General features: G+C 49.2%; 1 protein-coding gene and 1 long non-coding RNA gene across 8 annotated transcripts in view; both read right to left on the bottom strand.

The window, feature by feature from the left end:
* The window catches only part of HDLBP (high density lipoprotein binding protein), a 92,176-nt gene that overhangs the window by 18,119 nt on the left and 57,971 nt on the right, over window positions 1–16,086 (bottom strand). For all 7 annotated transcript variants that reach the window (XM_065557038.1, XM_065557040.1, XM_065557039.1 and 4 more), the window contains 3 exons: window positions 14,890–15,044; window positions 6,506–6,610; window positions 171–305 (listed from right to left, as the gene is read on the bottom strand). In XM_065557038.1, the coding sequence (XP_065413110.1) occupies window positions 171–305; window positions 6,506–6,610; window positions 14,890–15,044 (395 nt within the window). The remainder of the gene's footprint in view (window positions 1–170; window positions 306–6,505; window positions 6,611–14,889; window positions 15,045–16,086) is intronic.
* Window positions 1,247–3,534, bottom strand: LOC135973509 (uncharacterized). Its single transcript, XR_010590386.1, has 2 exons — window positions 3,401–3,534; window positions 1,247–3,098 (listed from the first exon to the last, which is right to left on the bottom strand). It is a non-coding gene; the product is annotated as an uncharacterized LOC135973509 (long non-coding RNA).

The raw sequence follows: 16,086 nt of genomic DNA, 5'->3' as shown, positions 1-16,086 counted from the left end.
ATGTCAGGCCAAATACACACTATTTACAAGGGTGCATTCTACCTCTATCCATCCTCTGATATCACAGACTCTTTTACACAAGGCTAGAGAACACTTGGGGTGGGGGTTGAGGGGCTGGTTCTCCTAGGAGTAAGAGGGACAAGGGAGCAGGCTGTGGCACTAGGGCTTACCCGATCTTCTTGCTCAGCCTGTAGTTCCTTCACTCGCTCCAGCAGCCCGGCCTTCGCGCGGTCCAAGTTCGCAGCAAGCCCAGTGATACTGATGACATCAGACCGAAGCTCAGGGGCAGGGACTTGGATGTTCACCTAAATGACAAACACCTGTGGTCACTTTGGGCCAATGGACCCACACTTCAGCCAGTCCACACGCCACCTCTTCACTGCTGGGGGAAGAACCTGAGGTTGCAGCATCACTGCCACGGCCACCACCACCAAAGCAAACTTAATTCATCACTGTGTAACTAGTTCTTGACTGTGCAACTGGTATGTGGTAGCTCTTGCACAAAACTAGGGAGGTTTGGGAAAGGGAAAGGCTTGAGCAGCACAGCCCTGTGGCTACCAGTACACATAGGAACGGCCAGTCTGGGTCAAGACGCAAGTCCACCTAGTCCAGTATCCCGTCTGACAGTGGATAGTACCAGTTGCTTCAGAAGAGCCCTGCAATAGGCAGATGTGGAATAACCTGCCTCCAGGGCATCAGCCAGGAGGCTGCAGAAATCAAACACTGGTGCCAGTCTATTCCAGGTGAATTCTAACTGCATCTCATGGACTTTAATGCCAGAAGGGACCATCATGAGCATCTAGTTGGACCTCCTGCACATTGCAGGCCACGCAACCTCACCCAACCACTCCTGTAATCAGGGTGGATTTGATTTAAAATCAAATTGATTTAAATCACGGTTTAAAGTCACTAGTCAGGAAGACTATTTAATCATGGATTTCTACATAAAAGTGTATTCTTGTTGGTTGTTATAACCTTAATACATATTCTTCACAACTCAGAGATAGATGTAGGTTTCATTTTTAGAAGGTACACACTATACATTTAAGTGATTTATTTTTAAAAAATGTTCAGATTAGTTTTACAGCTATATCAGAAAATGAATGATTGTTTGGTTATTCCAGTTACCAAAGGTAACTGAAGCAGATATTTATGAAGTCATTGGGAATCAACAATTCAACAGGTTAATCATTAATATTTGGAGGATTTTTTTGCCATGCTGTATTAGGAGGAGAAAAATCAGACAGACATTTAAATTGTTTTATTTAATTAAAACAACGTTATATATTCTGGATCTTTTTCTTCAATAGCAAACATAATATTTTAACAAAACAAGCATATGCATTTTTAAATTTAGTTAAACATTCAAGCTTTTTAACATCAGGTCTGTTTTTGTTAAAATTGTTTTTAACTAAAATAGTTAAATGAAATGTTTTTGAAAAGAAAACAAAAAAAGAGTTAAATCAACTGTCAGCCAGCTCAACATGAGAAACTTAAAATATCGGCTTCTGCAGCTAACTCAGTCGTCTTCACCTTCATTTTCCTGTTTGTTCATAATCTGGAAAAGAAAAAACTAGCTTTCCTGCTTTTTCAGGTCCCAAATGATTTCTCAATTTGGAATGAATTAGTCCAAAGGAAGAAAATATTCTTTCTACACCAGCAGAAGAAGCTACTGCTATTAAAAGTGAGATCACTTCAGTCTCTGAATCCAAGTGCTTAAGTCACTGGTGTGACTCTTTAAATCATCAGCAAACATATTTCTTGAATGGTTCACCCTTAGCTCTGAAGTTTATTATAGCTGGCATTATGGAGAGATGTTTGCTGGATGTCCATGTTATAGCCAACTCCTCTTCTCCAGCAGTTAAGGTTTGACCCAGGTACTGAGTATTGAGAATATTTGCAAGAAAATGAGCTGGAGATGGTCCTTGTCCCATTCATTTTTTTAATGCTTGTAATTTAACTCTATCATTGCAGATTTCTCTTTTTAAGATCTCACTCAGTTCCTTCCACATTTCAACAGCGTCAGCAATAAAACAGCTATTTCTCTGCATTTTGTTCAAGGCTACAGAAATAGGCTTCAGGGTACTCAGCATCTCTTCAACATTTCTCTTAAGCCCAATGTTGAGAACTTTAGCTGTGACAGTGCCATCTATTTTTTCACAATTTTGTTCACAGTCATCAGATTAGGCCAGTTCTTGATATAATGCTCAAAACAGTCTACTACTGTGTTCCATCGTATGTCTTGTGAGAGAGTCTTTTTTCAGAGTAGCTGCTGCAAAGTGGTTGTTACAGAAGTATTTTGCGATTTTCAACAACATTAGCCTTTATTTCTGGAACACTGAAGTCTTTGGCTAGGAAGTGCATCAAATGAGCACTGCAACCGTATGTTTATTAGTTTGGGACTCTCTCCACTCTTAAATTTCTTCTCATCTTGGATACATTTGCAGCATTATTTGTGACCAAGCTGCATACTAGACATTTGAATTTTTTCCCCTAGTTTGTGACAGCTTTCACTGCTACTTCTTGTAAGTATTCTGCTGTCTGTGCATTTCTTGATATATCAATTGTTTCTGAAAGGAAGACATTCCCTTCTTCTGTTGTCCCACAAGCACGTACAACAGGATCATTGTGGACATTGCTCCATCCACCAAGACTCAGGTTAATAGTTTCACCCTCTAGACCTTTTGCACACTGCTCAATTTCTCTTTCATACTCTTTATCCAGCAATTTGTCTGTGATGTCTGCTTTGTTGGATGGACTGTATCCAGTCCTAATGACTGAACCATGTTAATGAAGTGTGGGTTCTCAATCATATGGAAAGGAGAGTTTGTTGCCTAAACAAACCGGGCAATTTTCTCATCTATTACCTCTTTTTGTAATCTGCTGGTTCTTAACACAAACTTATCTATGGTTGTTTCTGGACGATGGAGATTTCCCCCCCCCCGGCTTTTTTGCTACAGGTGATATACTGTGGCTATGTGACATACATGATGTGACTGAAACACTATCATTGGCAGATAACTCTGAAACTATAGAAAATGATGGTGATCTTGAAGGTGGATAGTCTTCAGAATCCTGTATGTTGAGGATGGATTCTCCTAAACAAAATAAGTCAATGAAGTTATTATTTATTATTAATTATTATTACCACCACCACTACCACCCTGCTCATTTAGTATTACTCATTGCATTCACCATTCACTCAGTACTACTTTAAGGTGAAATTGTAAAAGGAAGATCTGCCTATTTCAGTTATTTTTTAATTACAACTGCATCTAAAATGATAGTACCATAAAGTAACAACTATATTTTTTGCTCAAACATGAGAATTCAAGAATAGTCCAGAAGGAAGACAGGCAGTCCTAAAGAAAGAAGTATGAAATAAAAGAAGTTGACCAACCTGAAGATCCTGCATGTTCAGACATGTTTCTTTCATCCTCTTCAATGCAACTTCCTCCTGAGAAGGAATACTTCTCGTGATGTTGTTTCATTCGAGCAACCAGGCCTTGCATTTCTTTGCTGCACGGTCTGTATTTTGCACACATGCCTGTCTTACCCACAGGTAGAGGAACTTCATTAAAATATTCTCAAACTGGGTCTCTTTTACGGCCTGCTGCCATTATAGGTTTTCCCTTATAGTGAGAGAATGGTATGATAGATCTCAAATCAATGAAGGCTACACTCAGAAAGACCTCAAGACTTCTGGAATATGCTGCTCAGTTTCACTTTTGTTTCTACTGCCCGTCCCTCCCTTCTCACATTGATCTCCAGACTTCTTCTCTTTTTGTCCAGATCTATTCCGCCCCCAACAATCTTCTATTCATTGAACTTTTCGAAACTTTGCACTTTTAGAGAGGTAAGGGATTGACTGTGTATACAAATTTGCAGAGGGACAATAGGGTTGATGTCTGTTATTTCTCACCTCTATATTATTTATTTATTTAAAAAACATTTTTGCTGTTAACAAGCATGTTCTCTCTGGAGAGACAAATCCACAGTTTGAGAAGTGCAAAACTAAGCATCTCTCATGGTATCTTCCAGACTGAGCACTGAGTCCCATTGGGTAGATAGAAAAAGATTAACCTAAATAATCTATACAGAAGCCTCTGGAACCCCATAAGATTGGGTCCCTAATCTGTGAACTATTGGAACTCATTTACAAAACTTTTATTATACATTACATGAATATATTGTCATACTATAGAATTAGAATTTATAATCCCTATTAGAATCATAGAATCATAGAATATCAGAGTTGGAAGGGACCTCAAGAGGTCATCTAGTCCAACCCCCTGCTCAAAGCAGGACCAATTCCCAGCTAAATCATCCCAGCCAGGGCTTTGTCAAGCCGGGCCTTAAAAACCTCCAAGGAAGGAGACTCCACCACCTCCCTAGGTAACGCATTCCAGTGTTTCACCACCCTCCTAGTGAAATAGTTTTTCCTGATATCCAACCTGGACCTCCCCCACTGCAACTTGAGACCATTGCTCCTTGTTCTGTCGTCTGCCACCACTGAGAACAGCCGAGCTCCATCCTCTTTGGAACCCCCCTTCAGGTAGTTGAAGGCTGCTATCAAATCCCCCCTCATTCTTCTCTTCTGGAGACTAAACAATCCCAGTTCCCTCAGCCTCTCCTCATAAGTCATTCCATGATCTCTTTGAACTATAATGTATCTTAATTAAAACTATCAGTTTTTTCCCTCAAAAAGCATAAAAAAAACAAACACAGATTTAAATAAAAAAAAAAAAAAAAAAAAAAAAACATTTTGATTTAAAAAACAAAATCATTGATTTGTATCCACCCTGCCTCTGGCAGAGTTACTGAAGTCCTCAAATCATGGTTTAAAGCAGGGGTGGGCAAACTTTTTGGCCCGAGGGCCACATGGGAGTTGCAAAACTGTACGGAGGGCCAGGGAGGGAAGGCTGTGCCTCCTCAAACAGCCTGGCCCCCACCCCCTCCCCCTCCCCCCCCCCCGACTAACCCCCTCAGAACCCCCGACCCATCCAACCCCCCACACTCCTTGTCCCCTAACCACCCCCTCCGGGACCCCCCACCCCACATCCAACCCCCCCCGCTCCCAGTCCCCTGACTGCTGACACCTGACCGGCCCCCCGGACTCCCATGCTTATGCAACCCCCGTTCCCCGTCCCAACTGCCCCCGCCCCAAACCTCCGCCCCATCCAACTGCCTCCTGCTCCCTGACTGCCCTCTGGGACTGCCCCAGCCCCCTTACCATGCCGCTCAGAGCAGCATGTCTGGCAGCTGCGCCACCCAGCCAAAGCTAGACATGCTGCCGCTCCACAGCGCTGTCCATGCGGTGGCATGGCTGCAGGGGAAGAGGGAACAGCAGGGGAGGGGCTGGGGGCTAGCCTCCCTGGCCGGGAGCTCAAGGGACTGGCAGGGCAAGACCATCCCGGAGGACAGATGTGGCCCGCTTGCTGTAGTTTGCCCATCTCTAGTTTAAAGACTTCAAGTTACAGAGAATCCACCATTTACACTAGTTTAAATCTGCAAGTGACCCATGCCCCAAGGCTACAGAGGAAGGCAAAAAACACCAAACACAAACAGGGTCTCTGCCAATCTGACCTGGGGGGGAAATTCCATCTGGACCCCAAATATAGCCATCAGTGAGACTCGGAGAATGTGGGAAAGACCCACCAGGCAGATACTTGAGAAAGAATTCTCTGTAGTAATTCAGAGCCCTCCCCACCTAGTGACCCGTTTCTGGCCACTGGGGATTTTTGCTACTAGCAGTCTCTGATGGGATTTCATACAATGACATATGGCCTATCTCTAGGGTCCTAGTAAATTCATGGTCCATTTTGGTCAATTTCAGTGTCATTGGATTTGAAATAAATCATAAATTTCATTATTCCAGCTATTTAACATTTCACAGGGGTGTAATTATAGGGTCCTGACCTAAAAAGGAGTTGGGAGGGTGCCCCACAAGGTTATTGTGTGGGGGTTGCGATACTGCTACCGTTACTTCTGCACTACTTCTGGCGGTGGCACTGCCTTCAGAGCTCGGCAGCTGGAGAGCAGCGGTTGCTGGCCGGGAGCCCAGCTCTGAAGGCAGTGCTGCCACCAGCAGCAGCGCAGAAAGATGGCATAGTATGGCCAGGTTGGTCTTTTGTAAATCCATGTTATATTTTATCCCAATCACCGTTCACCTGTATGTCCTAAACTACTTTCTCTTTCAAAATTTGTCACAGAAAGATGGTGACATTTCGGAGTGATTCAGTTCAGAACTTCAGTGCATAGCCCATTCCTCCCACTCCTGGGGGAAAGGGAGGAGGGATCAAATACTAGACTCGTGTTCTTATTGCAGCTTCCTAGTGGCTGAATCAAACAAACACTTGTTGTCCAGTACCTGCCATACCAGTGGCACACTAGTGACTGCTGGGGCCATGGATTTGGCCATATTCCTGGCACTCCCAAAAGGCCGCATTCACAGCAACAGGATCTCTGGGATCCAGGAAAGGGAGGGAGACAAAACCCAGCTTACTTCAAACTCGTCCATCATTTTGCGGATTCCACTTCCTTTCTGACCAATGATGTAACGGTGAAGGTCAAAGGGCACTTCCACCTCAGTGGTGACAGGAACCAGAGCCTATATGGGGGGGGGGGAAGGAAGAGCATAGAGTTTATGCAGCAGAAACACTCTGCAGAGTTAAGGGGCAAGTTTCATAGCATCATAGAATATCAGGGTTGGAAGGGATGTCAGGAGGTCATCTAGTCCAAACCCCTGATCAAAGTAGGACCAATCCCCAACTAAATCATCCCAGCCAGGGCTTTGTCAAGCCTGACCGTAACAACCTCTAAGGAAGGAGATTCCACCACCTCCCTAGGTAACCCATTCTAGTGCTTCACCACCCTCCTAGTGAAAAAACAGTTACTTACCTTCTGTAACTGTTGTTCTTCGAGATGTGGTGTTCACGTCCATTACACATTAGGTGTGCGCGCGCGCCGCGTGCATGTACGTCGGAAACTTTTTCCCTCAGCAGCTCCCGTCGGGCCGGCAGGGCCCCCCCTTCCCGCCAGAGCGGCGCCCCGCTCTAGGGTATATATATCCCTGCAGGCCCGACCCTCCCTCGGTTCCTTCTTGCCGGTGACTCCGACAGAGGGGAAGGAGGGTGGGGAGTGTAATGGACATGAACACCACATTTCGAAGAACAGTTACAGAAGGTAAGTAACCGTTTTTTCTTCTTCGAGTGATTGTTCGCGTCCATTACACATTAGGTGACTCACAAGCTTACCATTGGAGGAGGGTAGGAGTCAAGGAACAAATAGATTGAAGCACAGCCCTGCCGACCACCGCGTCCTCCCTGGTCTGATGATGGATCGCGTAGTGGGCTGTGAACGTATGCACCGACGACCAGGTGGCCGCCTTACAGATTTCCTGGAGTGGAACCTGCGCCAAGAAAGCCGCCGAGAACGCTTGGGCCCTAGTCGAGTGAGCCCGGATCTCCGGGGCTGGTACGTTGGCGAGCTCATAGCACGTGCGTATGCAAAGCACAATCCAAGCTGACAAGCGTTGCGTCGAGATAGGCTGGCCTCTCGTTCGCTCCGCAATGGCAATAAACAGTTGAGTTGATTTGTGGAATGGCTTGGTCTGCTCTAGATAAAATGCCAAGGCCCTACGGACATCGAGGGTATGCAGGCTGCGGTGGCTTGGGTCCGTATGGGGCTTAGGGAAGAACACCGGTAGACAAATGTCTTGGCCCATGTGAAAATGCGTGACCACCTTTGGAAGGAATTTAGGGTGTGGCCTCAGTTGTACCTTATCCTTATGAAAAACTGTATAAGGAGGTTCCGAAGTGAGGGCTCTCAATTCCGATACCCTCCTGGCCGATGTGATGGCCACGAGAAACGCTACCTTCCATGAGAGATGCATGAGAGAGCAAGAGGCTAGGGGTTCAAAGGGTGGCCCCATGAGTTTAGTTAGGACCAGGTTGAGATTCCATGCAGGGACCGGCGGGTGCGAATAGGGAAACACCCTTTCCAGTCCCTTGAGGAATCGGGCTACTGTGGGGTTGGAGAACACCGAAACTCCCAACTCCCCAGGATGGAACGCCGATATGGCAGCCAGATGCACTTTAATTGAGGCGGGGGCAAGCGCTTGATGTTTGAGGTCCAGCAAGTAGTCCAGAATTGACGGGACCGAGGCCCGCAGAGGCTGTATGTGGTGAGGCTCACACTAGTGGGAGAACCTCCTCCATTTGGCAAGGTAGGTCGCTCTTGTGGAGGACTTCCTACTACCAAGGAGAATTTGCTGGACCTGGTGAGAGCACCTGTGCTCCGTATCATTTAGCTAGAGAGATACCACGCCGTGAGATGTAGCGACGGTAGGTTCGGGTGGAGTAGGCGACCTCGGTCCTGTGTGATGAGGTCACAATGGAGGGGGAGGGCAATCGGGGCGGTTATGGACAGTTCCAGCAGGGTCGTGAACCAATGCTGGCGTGGCCATGCCGGGGCGATGAGGATGACTGCCGCCTTGTCCCTGCGGGTCTTGAGGAGGACCTTGTGGATGAGCAGGAATGGAGGGAAGGCATACCTCAGGCTCCCGCCCCACAGAATCACGAAGGCATCTGCCAGCGAGCCCGGGCTGAGGTTCTGGTAAGAACAAAACTGAGGGCATTGGCTGTTGTCCTTGGTGGCGAAGAGATCCACCAGGGGAAACCCCCACCTCTGGAAGATCGAATGCAGGACGTCCCGTCTCAATGCCCATTCGTGCATGTGGTAGGACCGGCTGAGGCGGTCTGCTAACCCGTTTTGGACCCCTGGGAGATATGTTGCGATTAGGTGGACTGAATGGGCTATACAGAAGTCCCATAGGCGGAGCACCTCGTGACAGAGGGGAGAGGATCGGGACCCGCCCTGCTTGTTTATGTAGAACATGGCGGTAGTGTTGTCCGTCAGAACTGACAAGCTGTGGCCTTCTATGGTGGCGTGAAAGGTCTGACAGGCGAGGTGAACCGCCCTTAGCTCCTTCAGATTGATGTGAAACAACTTTTCTTCCCTGGACCATAAGTCCTGGGTCCACAGGTCCCCCAGGTGCACCCCACAACCCAGGTCCGACGCATCTGTTACTAACGTCAGAGTGGGTTGCGGGGCAGCGAAGTGGACCCCCTCGCAAACCTGCTGCTGATCGAGCCACCAGCGGAGGGAGTTCAACACCTGAGCCGGGATTGTCACCACCAGGTCTAAAGGGTCTCTGTTGGGGTGATACGTTTGGGCCAGCCACAACTGTAATGGCCTGAGTCTTAGGCGGGCATGTCTGACTACATGCGTGCAGGCCGCCATGTGCCCTAAGAGTTGCATGCAGCACCTGGCTGTAGTCGTGGGAAATTGTTGGACGGAGCCTACGACCCTTTGAATGGCCAAGAACCGTGACACTGGAAGACTTGCCCGTGCCACCACCGAGTCCAGGACTGCTCCTATGAAGTCCAGTCTCTGCGTGGGGATCAGTGAGGATTTGGGCACATTGACCAGTAGGCCGAGCTTGCAGAACACCTGTAGAGCCAGCGTCATGTGGGAGCGGACCTCAGCCTCCGACCTGCCCGCGAGGAGCCAGTCGTCCAAGTACGGGTACACGCGCATCCGTCTCTTCCGAAGAAAAGCTGCCACCACGGACATGCATTTTGTGAACACCCATGGGGCCGTTGCCAGGCCGAAGGGCAGGACCGTAAATTGAAAATGGCGCTGGTTGATGGTGAAGCGCAGGAACCGCCAGTGGGCCGGGTGGATGGCGATGTGAAAATACGCATCTTTCATATCGAGGGCAGCGTACCAATCCCCCGGATCCAGGGATGGGATAATAGCTCCAAGTGAGACCATACGGAAACGTGTTTTGATCAGAAATTTGTTTAGTCCGCGTAGGTCCAAAATAGGACGGAGGCCCCCTTTTGCTTTGGGAATCAGGAAATACCTGGAGTAGAATCCTTTCCCCCTTAGGTCCGGGGGGACCTCTTCCACTGCTCCTACTGCGAGGAGGGTCCGCACCTCCTGCATGAGGGGTTGCTCGTGAGAGGGGTCCCTGAAGAGGGACTGGGAAGGGGGATGGGAGGGAGGGGGCGAGGAGAACTGAAGGGTATAGCCCACCTCCACCGTGCGCAGGACCCAGCGGTCCGAAGTATATGTGACCAAGCACGGTAAAAACGGGACAGGCGGTCCCTGAAACATAGGAGGTGGATCCGGAATAGTGTGGTACGCTGTCCTCGATCGCAGCTTCAAAACCCTGGTTTTATTTCCTGGCTGCGGCTTGCCTTGGCCATGATTTTGGCTCTGGTTAGGCGTATTGTTACGTCTCCGCCTGTTATCCCTGCTGCGTCTGCGGTACGGTTCCTGTCGAGGATGAGGGTGATACTGCCTCTGTGGTGGTTGGGGCTTGAAGGGTTTCCTCTGTGTCACCGGGGTATGCATTCCCAACCAGTTGAGGGTCGCTCGAGAGTCTGAGGCTATGTAGTCTGGCATCCGTCTGGTCTGAAAACAAGCCTGACCCCTCGAACGGAAGGTCTTGAAGGGTGCTTTGCACCTCTGGTGGAAGGCCAGAAGCCTGTAACCATGCCGAGCGTCTCACTACTACCCCCAACGCGATAGTCCTAGCAGCTGCGTCTGCGGAGTCAAGGGAGGCCTGTAGGGAGGTTTTAGCTACCGCCTTCCCTTTGTCCACTAGAGCCGTAAACTCGGGTTGCGAGTCCTGAGGCAGGGATTCCTTAAACTTGGAGACTAATGCCCAAGAATTAAAGTTGTGTCTGTTCAGAATCGCTTGTGATTAGTGATCCTCAACTGGAGGCCCCTGGACGAGTAGACTTTTCTCCCAAATAAATCCAAGCGTTTCGCCTCCTTGGCCTTGGGGGCCGGGGCTTGCTGGCCATGACGCTCACGTTTGTTGACCGCAGAGACGACTAGCGAACAGGGAGTTGGGTGAGAGAAGAGGAAGTCAAACCCTTTAGATGGGGCGAAGTATTTCCTCTCCACGCCTTTCGCAGTTGGTGCACTGGAGGCCGGTGTTTGCCATACTGTTTTGTAGTTGGACTGGACCGTTTTTATGATCGGGAGCGCAATCCTGTTGGGGCCCTCCAGACTTAAGATGTCGACCATGGGGTCCTCCTGCTCTACCGTCTCCTCCACCTGCAAGCCCAGATTGAGGGCTACCCGGCGGAGCAGTTCCTGGTGAGCCCGATGATCAATTGGAGGAGGGCGAGACACTGTTGTGCCCGCCACGGCTTCGTCTGGTGAGGAGGAAGAGGTCAGGGCCTTTTGCGCATCTTCGTCTTCCTGCAACTGCTCACCGATCGGGCGCTCCTCTGGGGCCCGTCCCATGACATGGGTCTGAGACGGTACCGGGCTCGGTGCCGAGTCTGCCCCCTCTCGCTCTGGTGGCCTCCTTGCAAGAGGGCGGGCGCCACTGCAGAGAGCGGGACCGGTGTCCCGAGGGCCCAGATCTCGAGGTCCTGGACGGGGGGCCTTGCTGGTGGTAGGCCCAAGGGGTCCAGAATGGCCATTGTCCTGGCTGGCCCCATTGAGGATGCCAAGCGGCTTCGTGGTCCCTACTGGCCTGTGCCCTGTGGGCATATCCGCCGTTCCGCCCGAGTCTGCGTCCGAAACCACGGACGGTTATCTGGAAGGCCACGGCAGTGCCGGTCTGGGGTCGGGGAGTAGTGCCTCCGTGACCAGGACCTGGAGTAGCTTCTTGCCGATCTGGACCTGGATCGGTACCAGTGACCACGGGATCGGGAACGACTACGGGTGGGCGGTCTCGGGGGTCGTGTAACTGACACGTCCCGGTGCCTATTTGAGTAGGGCTGCTGGGTCGGTGCCGGCCACTTATTGAGGCCTGACGGCTGTGGAGCTCTCTGCATGGAGGGAAGCCGGGAGTCCACCGAGGCGGAGCTCGACCAGGACCGGCGCCGTGAACAGTGCCGAGATGGCGACCATGATGGGCGCACCATTGCGGCTTGCCTCTGGATGGCAGTCTCGGCAGAACGTCTTTAGCTTGGATGGGGCCCTCAGCGGACAATTCAATGAGGTCCTTTGCTGCCTCAAATGTGTCCGGGGTGGAGGGCTGCTCCGAAAGCTCCTCCAGCCCTTCCTCCCCACTCGACGCGCCTGTCCCGGGGCTCGACGGGCCTTTCAGCGCCGGAGCCACTGACACCAGGACCTGTGCCAGGCCCGCAACAGCCTTAGACGCACTCGAGGTCTTAGTGGGCGCTGCCCTCTTATGCGGGGAGCGTCCTCGGGCCTTAGGTTGGCCCTTCGATTTTGTCGGCAAAGACGACCGATGCTGGAGGTGTTCTCGCTGATTCGGTGCCGTGGGCTTAGGGTGTCCTGCCGGTGCCGGGCCGGATCACGGACCGATGCCGGGGCACTCCGCACCGAGGCTGATGGTGCCGTTGAAGTGGAGGGCTGTAACGCCATCTCCATGAGCAGCTGCTTAAGGCGAAGGTCTCTTTCTTAGTCCTGGGCTTGAAAGCCTTATAGATCTTGCAGCGCTCTTTTTGGTGTGCTTCCCCCAGGCAACAGAGACACGAGTCGTGTGGATCGCTTAATGGCATAGGCTTACGGCATGTGGCACAAGCCTTGGGTGTGCGGCATGCCCCGCCGCCCAGGGCCGGTGCCGGGATTGACCAAACACCTAATACATGAAGTTTGAGTATTTCTAAAGAACTGTTAACTGCTAAGCTTAACACTAGCTAATAAAGAACTGACACCTGTAAAGATAACACTAACGACTATGCTAAGGGACGCTCTCAAATGAGAGACAGTTGTTCCAACGCCGCCTTGGACGGTAAGAAGGAACTGAGGGAGGGTCGGGCCTGCAGGGATATATATACACCCTAGAGCGGGGCGTCGCTCTGGTGGGAAGCGGAGGGCCCTGCCGGCTCGACGGGAGCCGCTGAGGGAAAAAGTTTCCGACGTCCGTGCACGCGGCGCGCGCACGCACCTAATGTGTAATGGACGTGAACAATCACTTGAAGAAGAAAAAGTTTTTCCTAATATCCAAGGTCAGTTTCTCCCAAAGCCTTTTGAATGACAGCCCTGCTGTGCTTTAGATTAGCCACACCTGTCCTGAAAGGAAGAAAGATCTGGCACTTCCTGAATCCTGCAGAGTTTAATACATTTGATCAAAAGATCATTAAGCCATTCATTAGGAAAGAGACCAGGGAGTCTTCGTGGGTAGGTCAAGAAGAAAGCCTAACAGCAGCAGTGAAAGCTATGAGAATGCACTGGATACTAAACACCACTCAGAATGAACAATGGTGCCTCCTCTGGAATACAGCGTCTCATTTTCATAGCCTCACCTTAAAATATAGTGGAGGCTGAAAAGGCCCAGAAAGTCATTAGATTAAGGATGGAAACACTTAGGTCTGGTCTCTATTAGAGTTAGGATAATTCAAGGCAGCTTATGTCGACCTAACTGTGGAAGTGTCTATACTTAAATTTTGCTCTCATCAATGTAATTGCCTCGCTATGCCAACTTAGCTCCAGCTCCATGAGTGTCAGAGTCAATATAGTTAGGTCAACGCAGTGTCAGTGTTGACCCTGTAGTGCTTTTGTCAACGGTTACTGGCTTTCAGGAGCAGTCCCAGAATGCCCCAAAATGACAGTACAATTGATACAAGCACTGCTAGTGAGGACACACCGCTGACACAAGAAGCAAAATGTAGACATTAATTACTGTGGCAACCTATGCCAACCTAAGTTAGGTCATCTTAATTTTGTAGTCGAGACATGGCCTTAGCGATGATGAGAACTTGCGAAGGCTGGAACTAGTCAGCCTGGAAAAGGTTTGAAGTGACTTTATTGAGGAACGATACAGAAAACACCGATTGCTCTTGTATTATGGGGGAGGGTTGAAAGGACAAGTCTTATGCATAAGCAACTCCCACTACTGCTTGGAGCCTTTAACACCTATGGGGCTAGGTCAATTCACACCCACCCTGCAAGTCATTAAATGGCAGGAAGTTTAGATGCAATAAAGATTCATAGATTCTAGGACTGGAAGGGACCTCGAGAGGTCATCGAGTCCAGTCCCCTGCCCGCATGGCAGGACCAAATACTGTCTAGACCATTCCTGATAGACATTTATCTAACCTATTCTTAAATATCTCCAGAGATGGAGATTCCACAAGCTCCCTAGGCAATTTATTCCAGTGTTTAACCACCCTGACAGTTAGGAACTTTTTCCTAATGTCCAACCTAGACCTCCCTTGCTGCAGTTTAAGCCCATTGCTTCTTGTTCTATCCTTAGAGGTTAAGGTGAACAAGTTCTCTCCCTCCTCCTTATGACTCCCTTTTAAAAACCTGAAAACTGCTATCATGTCCCCTCTCAGTCTTCTCTCTTCCAAACTAAACAAACCCAATTCTTTCAGCCTTCCTTCATAGGTCATGTTCTCAAGACCTTTAATCATTCTTGCTGCTCTTCTCTGGACCCTTTCCAATTTCTCCACATCTTTCTTGAAATGCGGTGCCCAGAACTGGACAATACTCCAGCTGAGGCCTAACCAGAGCAGAGTACAGCGGAAGAATGACTTCTCGTGTCTTGCTCACAACACACCTGTTAATACATCCCAGAATCAGGTTTGCTTTTTTTGCAACAGCATCACACTGTTGACTCATATTTAGCTTGTGGTCCACTATAACTCTGAAACCCCTTTCTGCCATACTCCTTCCTAGACACCTTTCCTTTAGGCTACATAAGGAAAGGAACCCCTTTCCTTTAGGCTACATAATCTACCTATGCCACGTTAGCCCCAAGAGGACATCAACTTGAGCAAGGCCACCTGGTACCAGAGCCCAGAGAATTCAAAAGAGCCTCCTGCTGCAGGGCACAAGCAGATTACAAGAGCCTGGAGAGTCCTGCTGAGACCCAGCAGCACCACATACCTGCAGCGCCTCTTTGGCTGCCTCACATTTTTCTCTGCGGCCAGAAATGATGATAATGTCGCACTTCTTTGGGGAAGTGGGATCAGTTTCCTTAGCTTCTTTTCCTTCCCCACTCTCCTCTCCATTCTCCTGCATGGCTGGTTCTGTGGCAGGGGCTGAGATCATGGAAACAAACAGAATAAGAATCTTCTCAGCGAGTACAGAATTGAGTTTCTGTAAGTGGTATTACTCCCACAGAGATCGGTACCAACCCTCCACCTTGCCCAGCAGGACCCCAAGGCACACAGGGAGGGCGACAGACATTCACCATAAAGAAAGTGAGATTTTAATAGCATTTCATTAGTACAAGAGGTTACCTATCATCAGTGCTACTATTATGCCCTGCTCTGTACATAGGAGAACAGCCTCTCTCCAGCCCAAGAAAGAATTCCTCTTATTGCCCCTTCTGCATGGCACCCCCTGCTTACCCAGCAGCAGCAGATTATTGTAATAAGCATTACACATAGCCCAGCATTGCTGTCTGAGAACCCACATTCCCAGTTGCTTTTCTTTCAGTGCACAGACCCAGAATATTTCATATTAAAAGCAGCATATTCTACATCCATCAGGACTGTTGTCTAGTTTCATGCTCTGTTCACCACCTCCAAGTGATGTCCCCCTCTCTCAGCCCTCCCTCACACCTTATTTAACATGTGCAGTTAAACTTAAGGCAGCCAGGAATCAATGAGCCTTGCTGTGTGTGGTGTATACATTAGAGACCAAACTTGGCAATATGTAGTGGAGCAAACAAGCCATTCCCCTTTCACTTGGGGGAGTCGGAGAGAGGTAAGGAAAGGTGGTTTGTTTAAAAGTTCTCCATTTCCAAAAGAGTTTAAAAGGTAAAAGACTAAGTTTATAGAACCTCTACTGCTGTTTGTTGTACACCAAACAATAGCTCTCTCCTGCCATTGCAGTTAGGCTCCTTTAAGAACCAGGCCAAAAGGAGACAGAAGCAAAAGGACAGCAGTTCTAGTCCATATTGAGAACGAGATGCTGTCATGGTTGCCCGTTTTAGTATTAGGCTTGGAGGAAGGCTAAGGACTGCACAGCTCAAAGCAGCAGTGTCCACTGGCAAGGCTCCCTCCTGCCCACATCGCCCCTCTGCAGGGAGGGACTTAAACTGCATGACTTGGGTTCCCTCTGAAGGAGCAGCACAAC

This window comes from Chrysemys picta, chromosome 9 (assembly GCF_011386835.1).
Source record: "Chrysemys picta bellii isolate R12L10 chromosome 9, ASM1138683v2, whole genome shotgun sequence".
NCBI classification, from domain to species: Eukaryota; Metazoa; Chordata; order Testudines; family Emydidae; genus Chrysemys; species Chrysemys picta.
The sequence above is the reverse complement of the archived record's forward strand: the minus strand, read 5'-3'. Positions and strand labels throughout refer to the sequence as shown.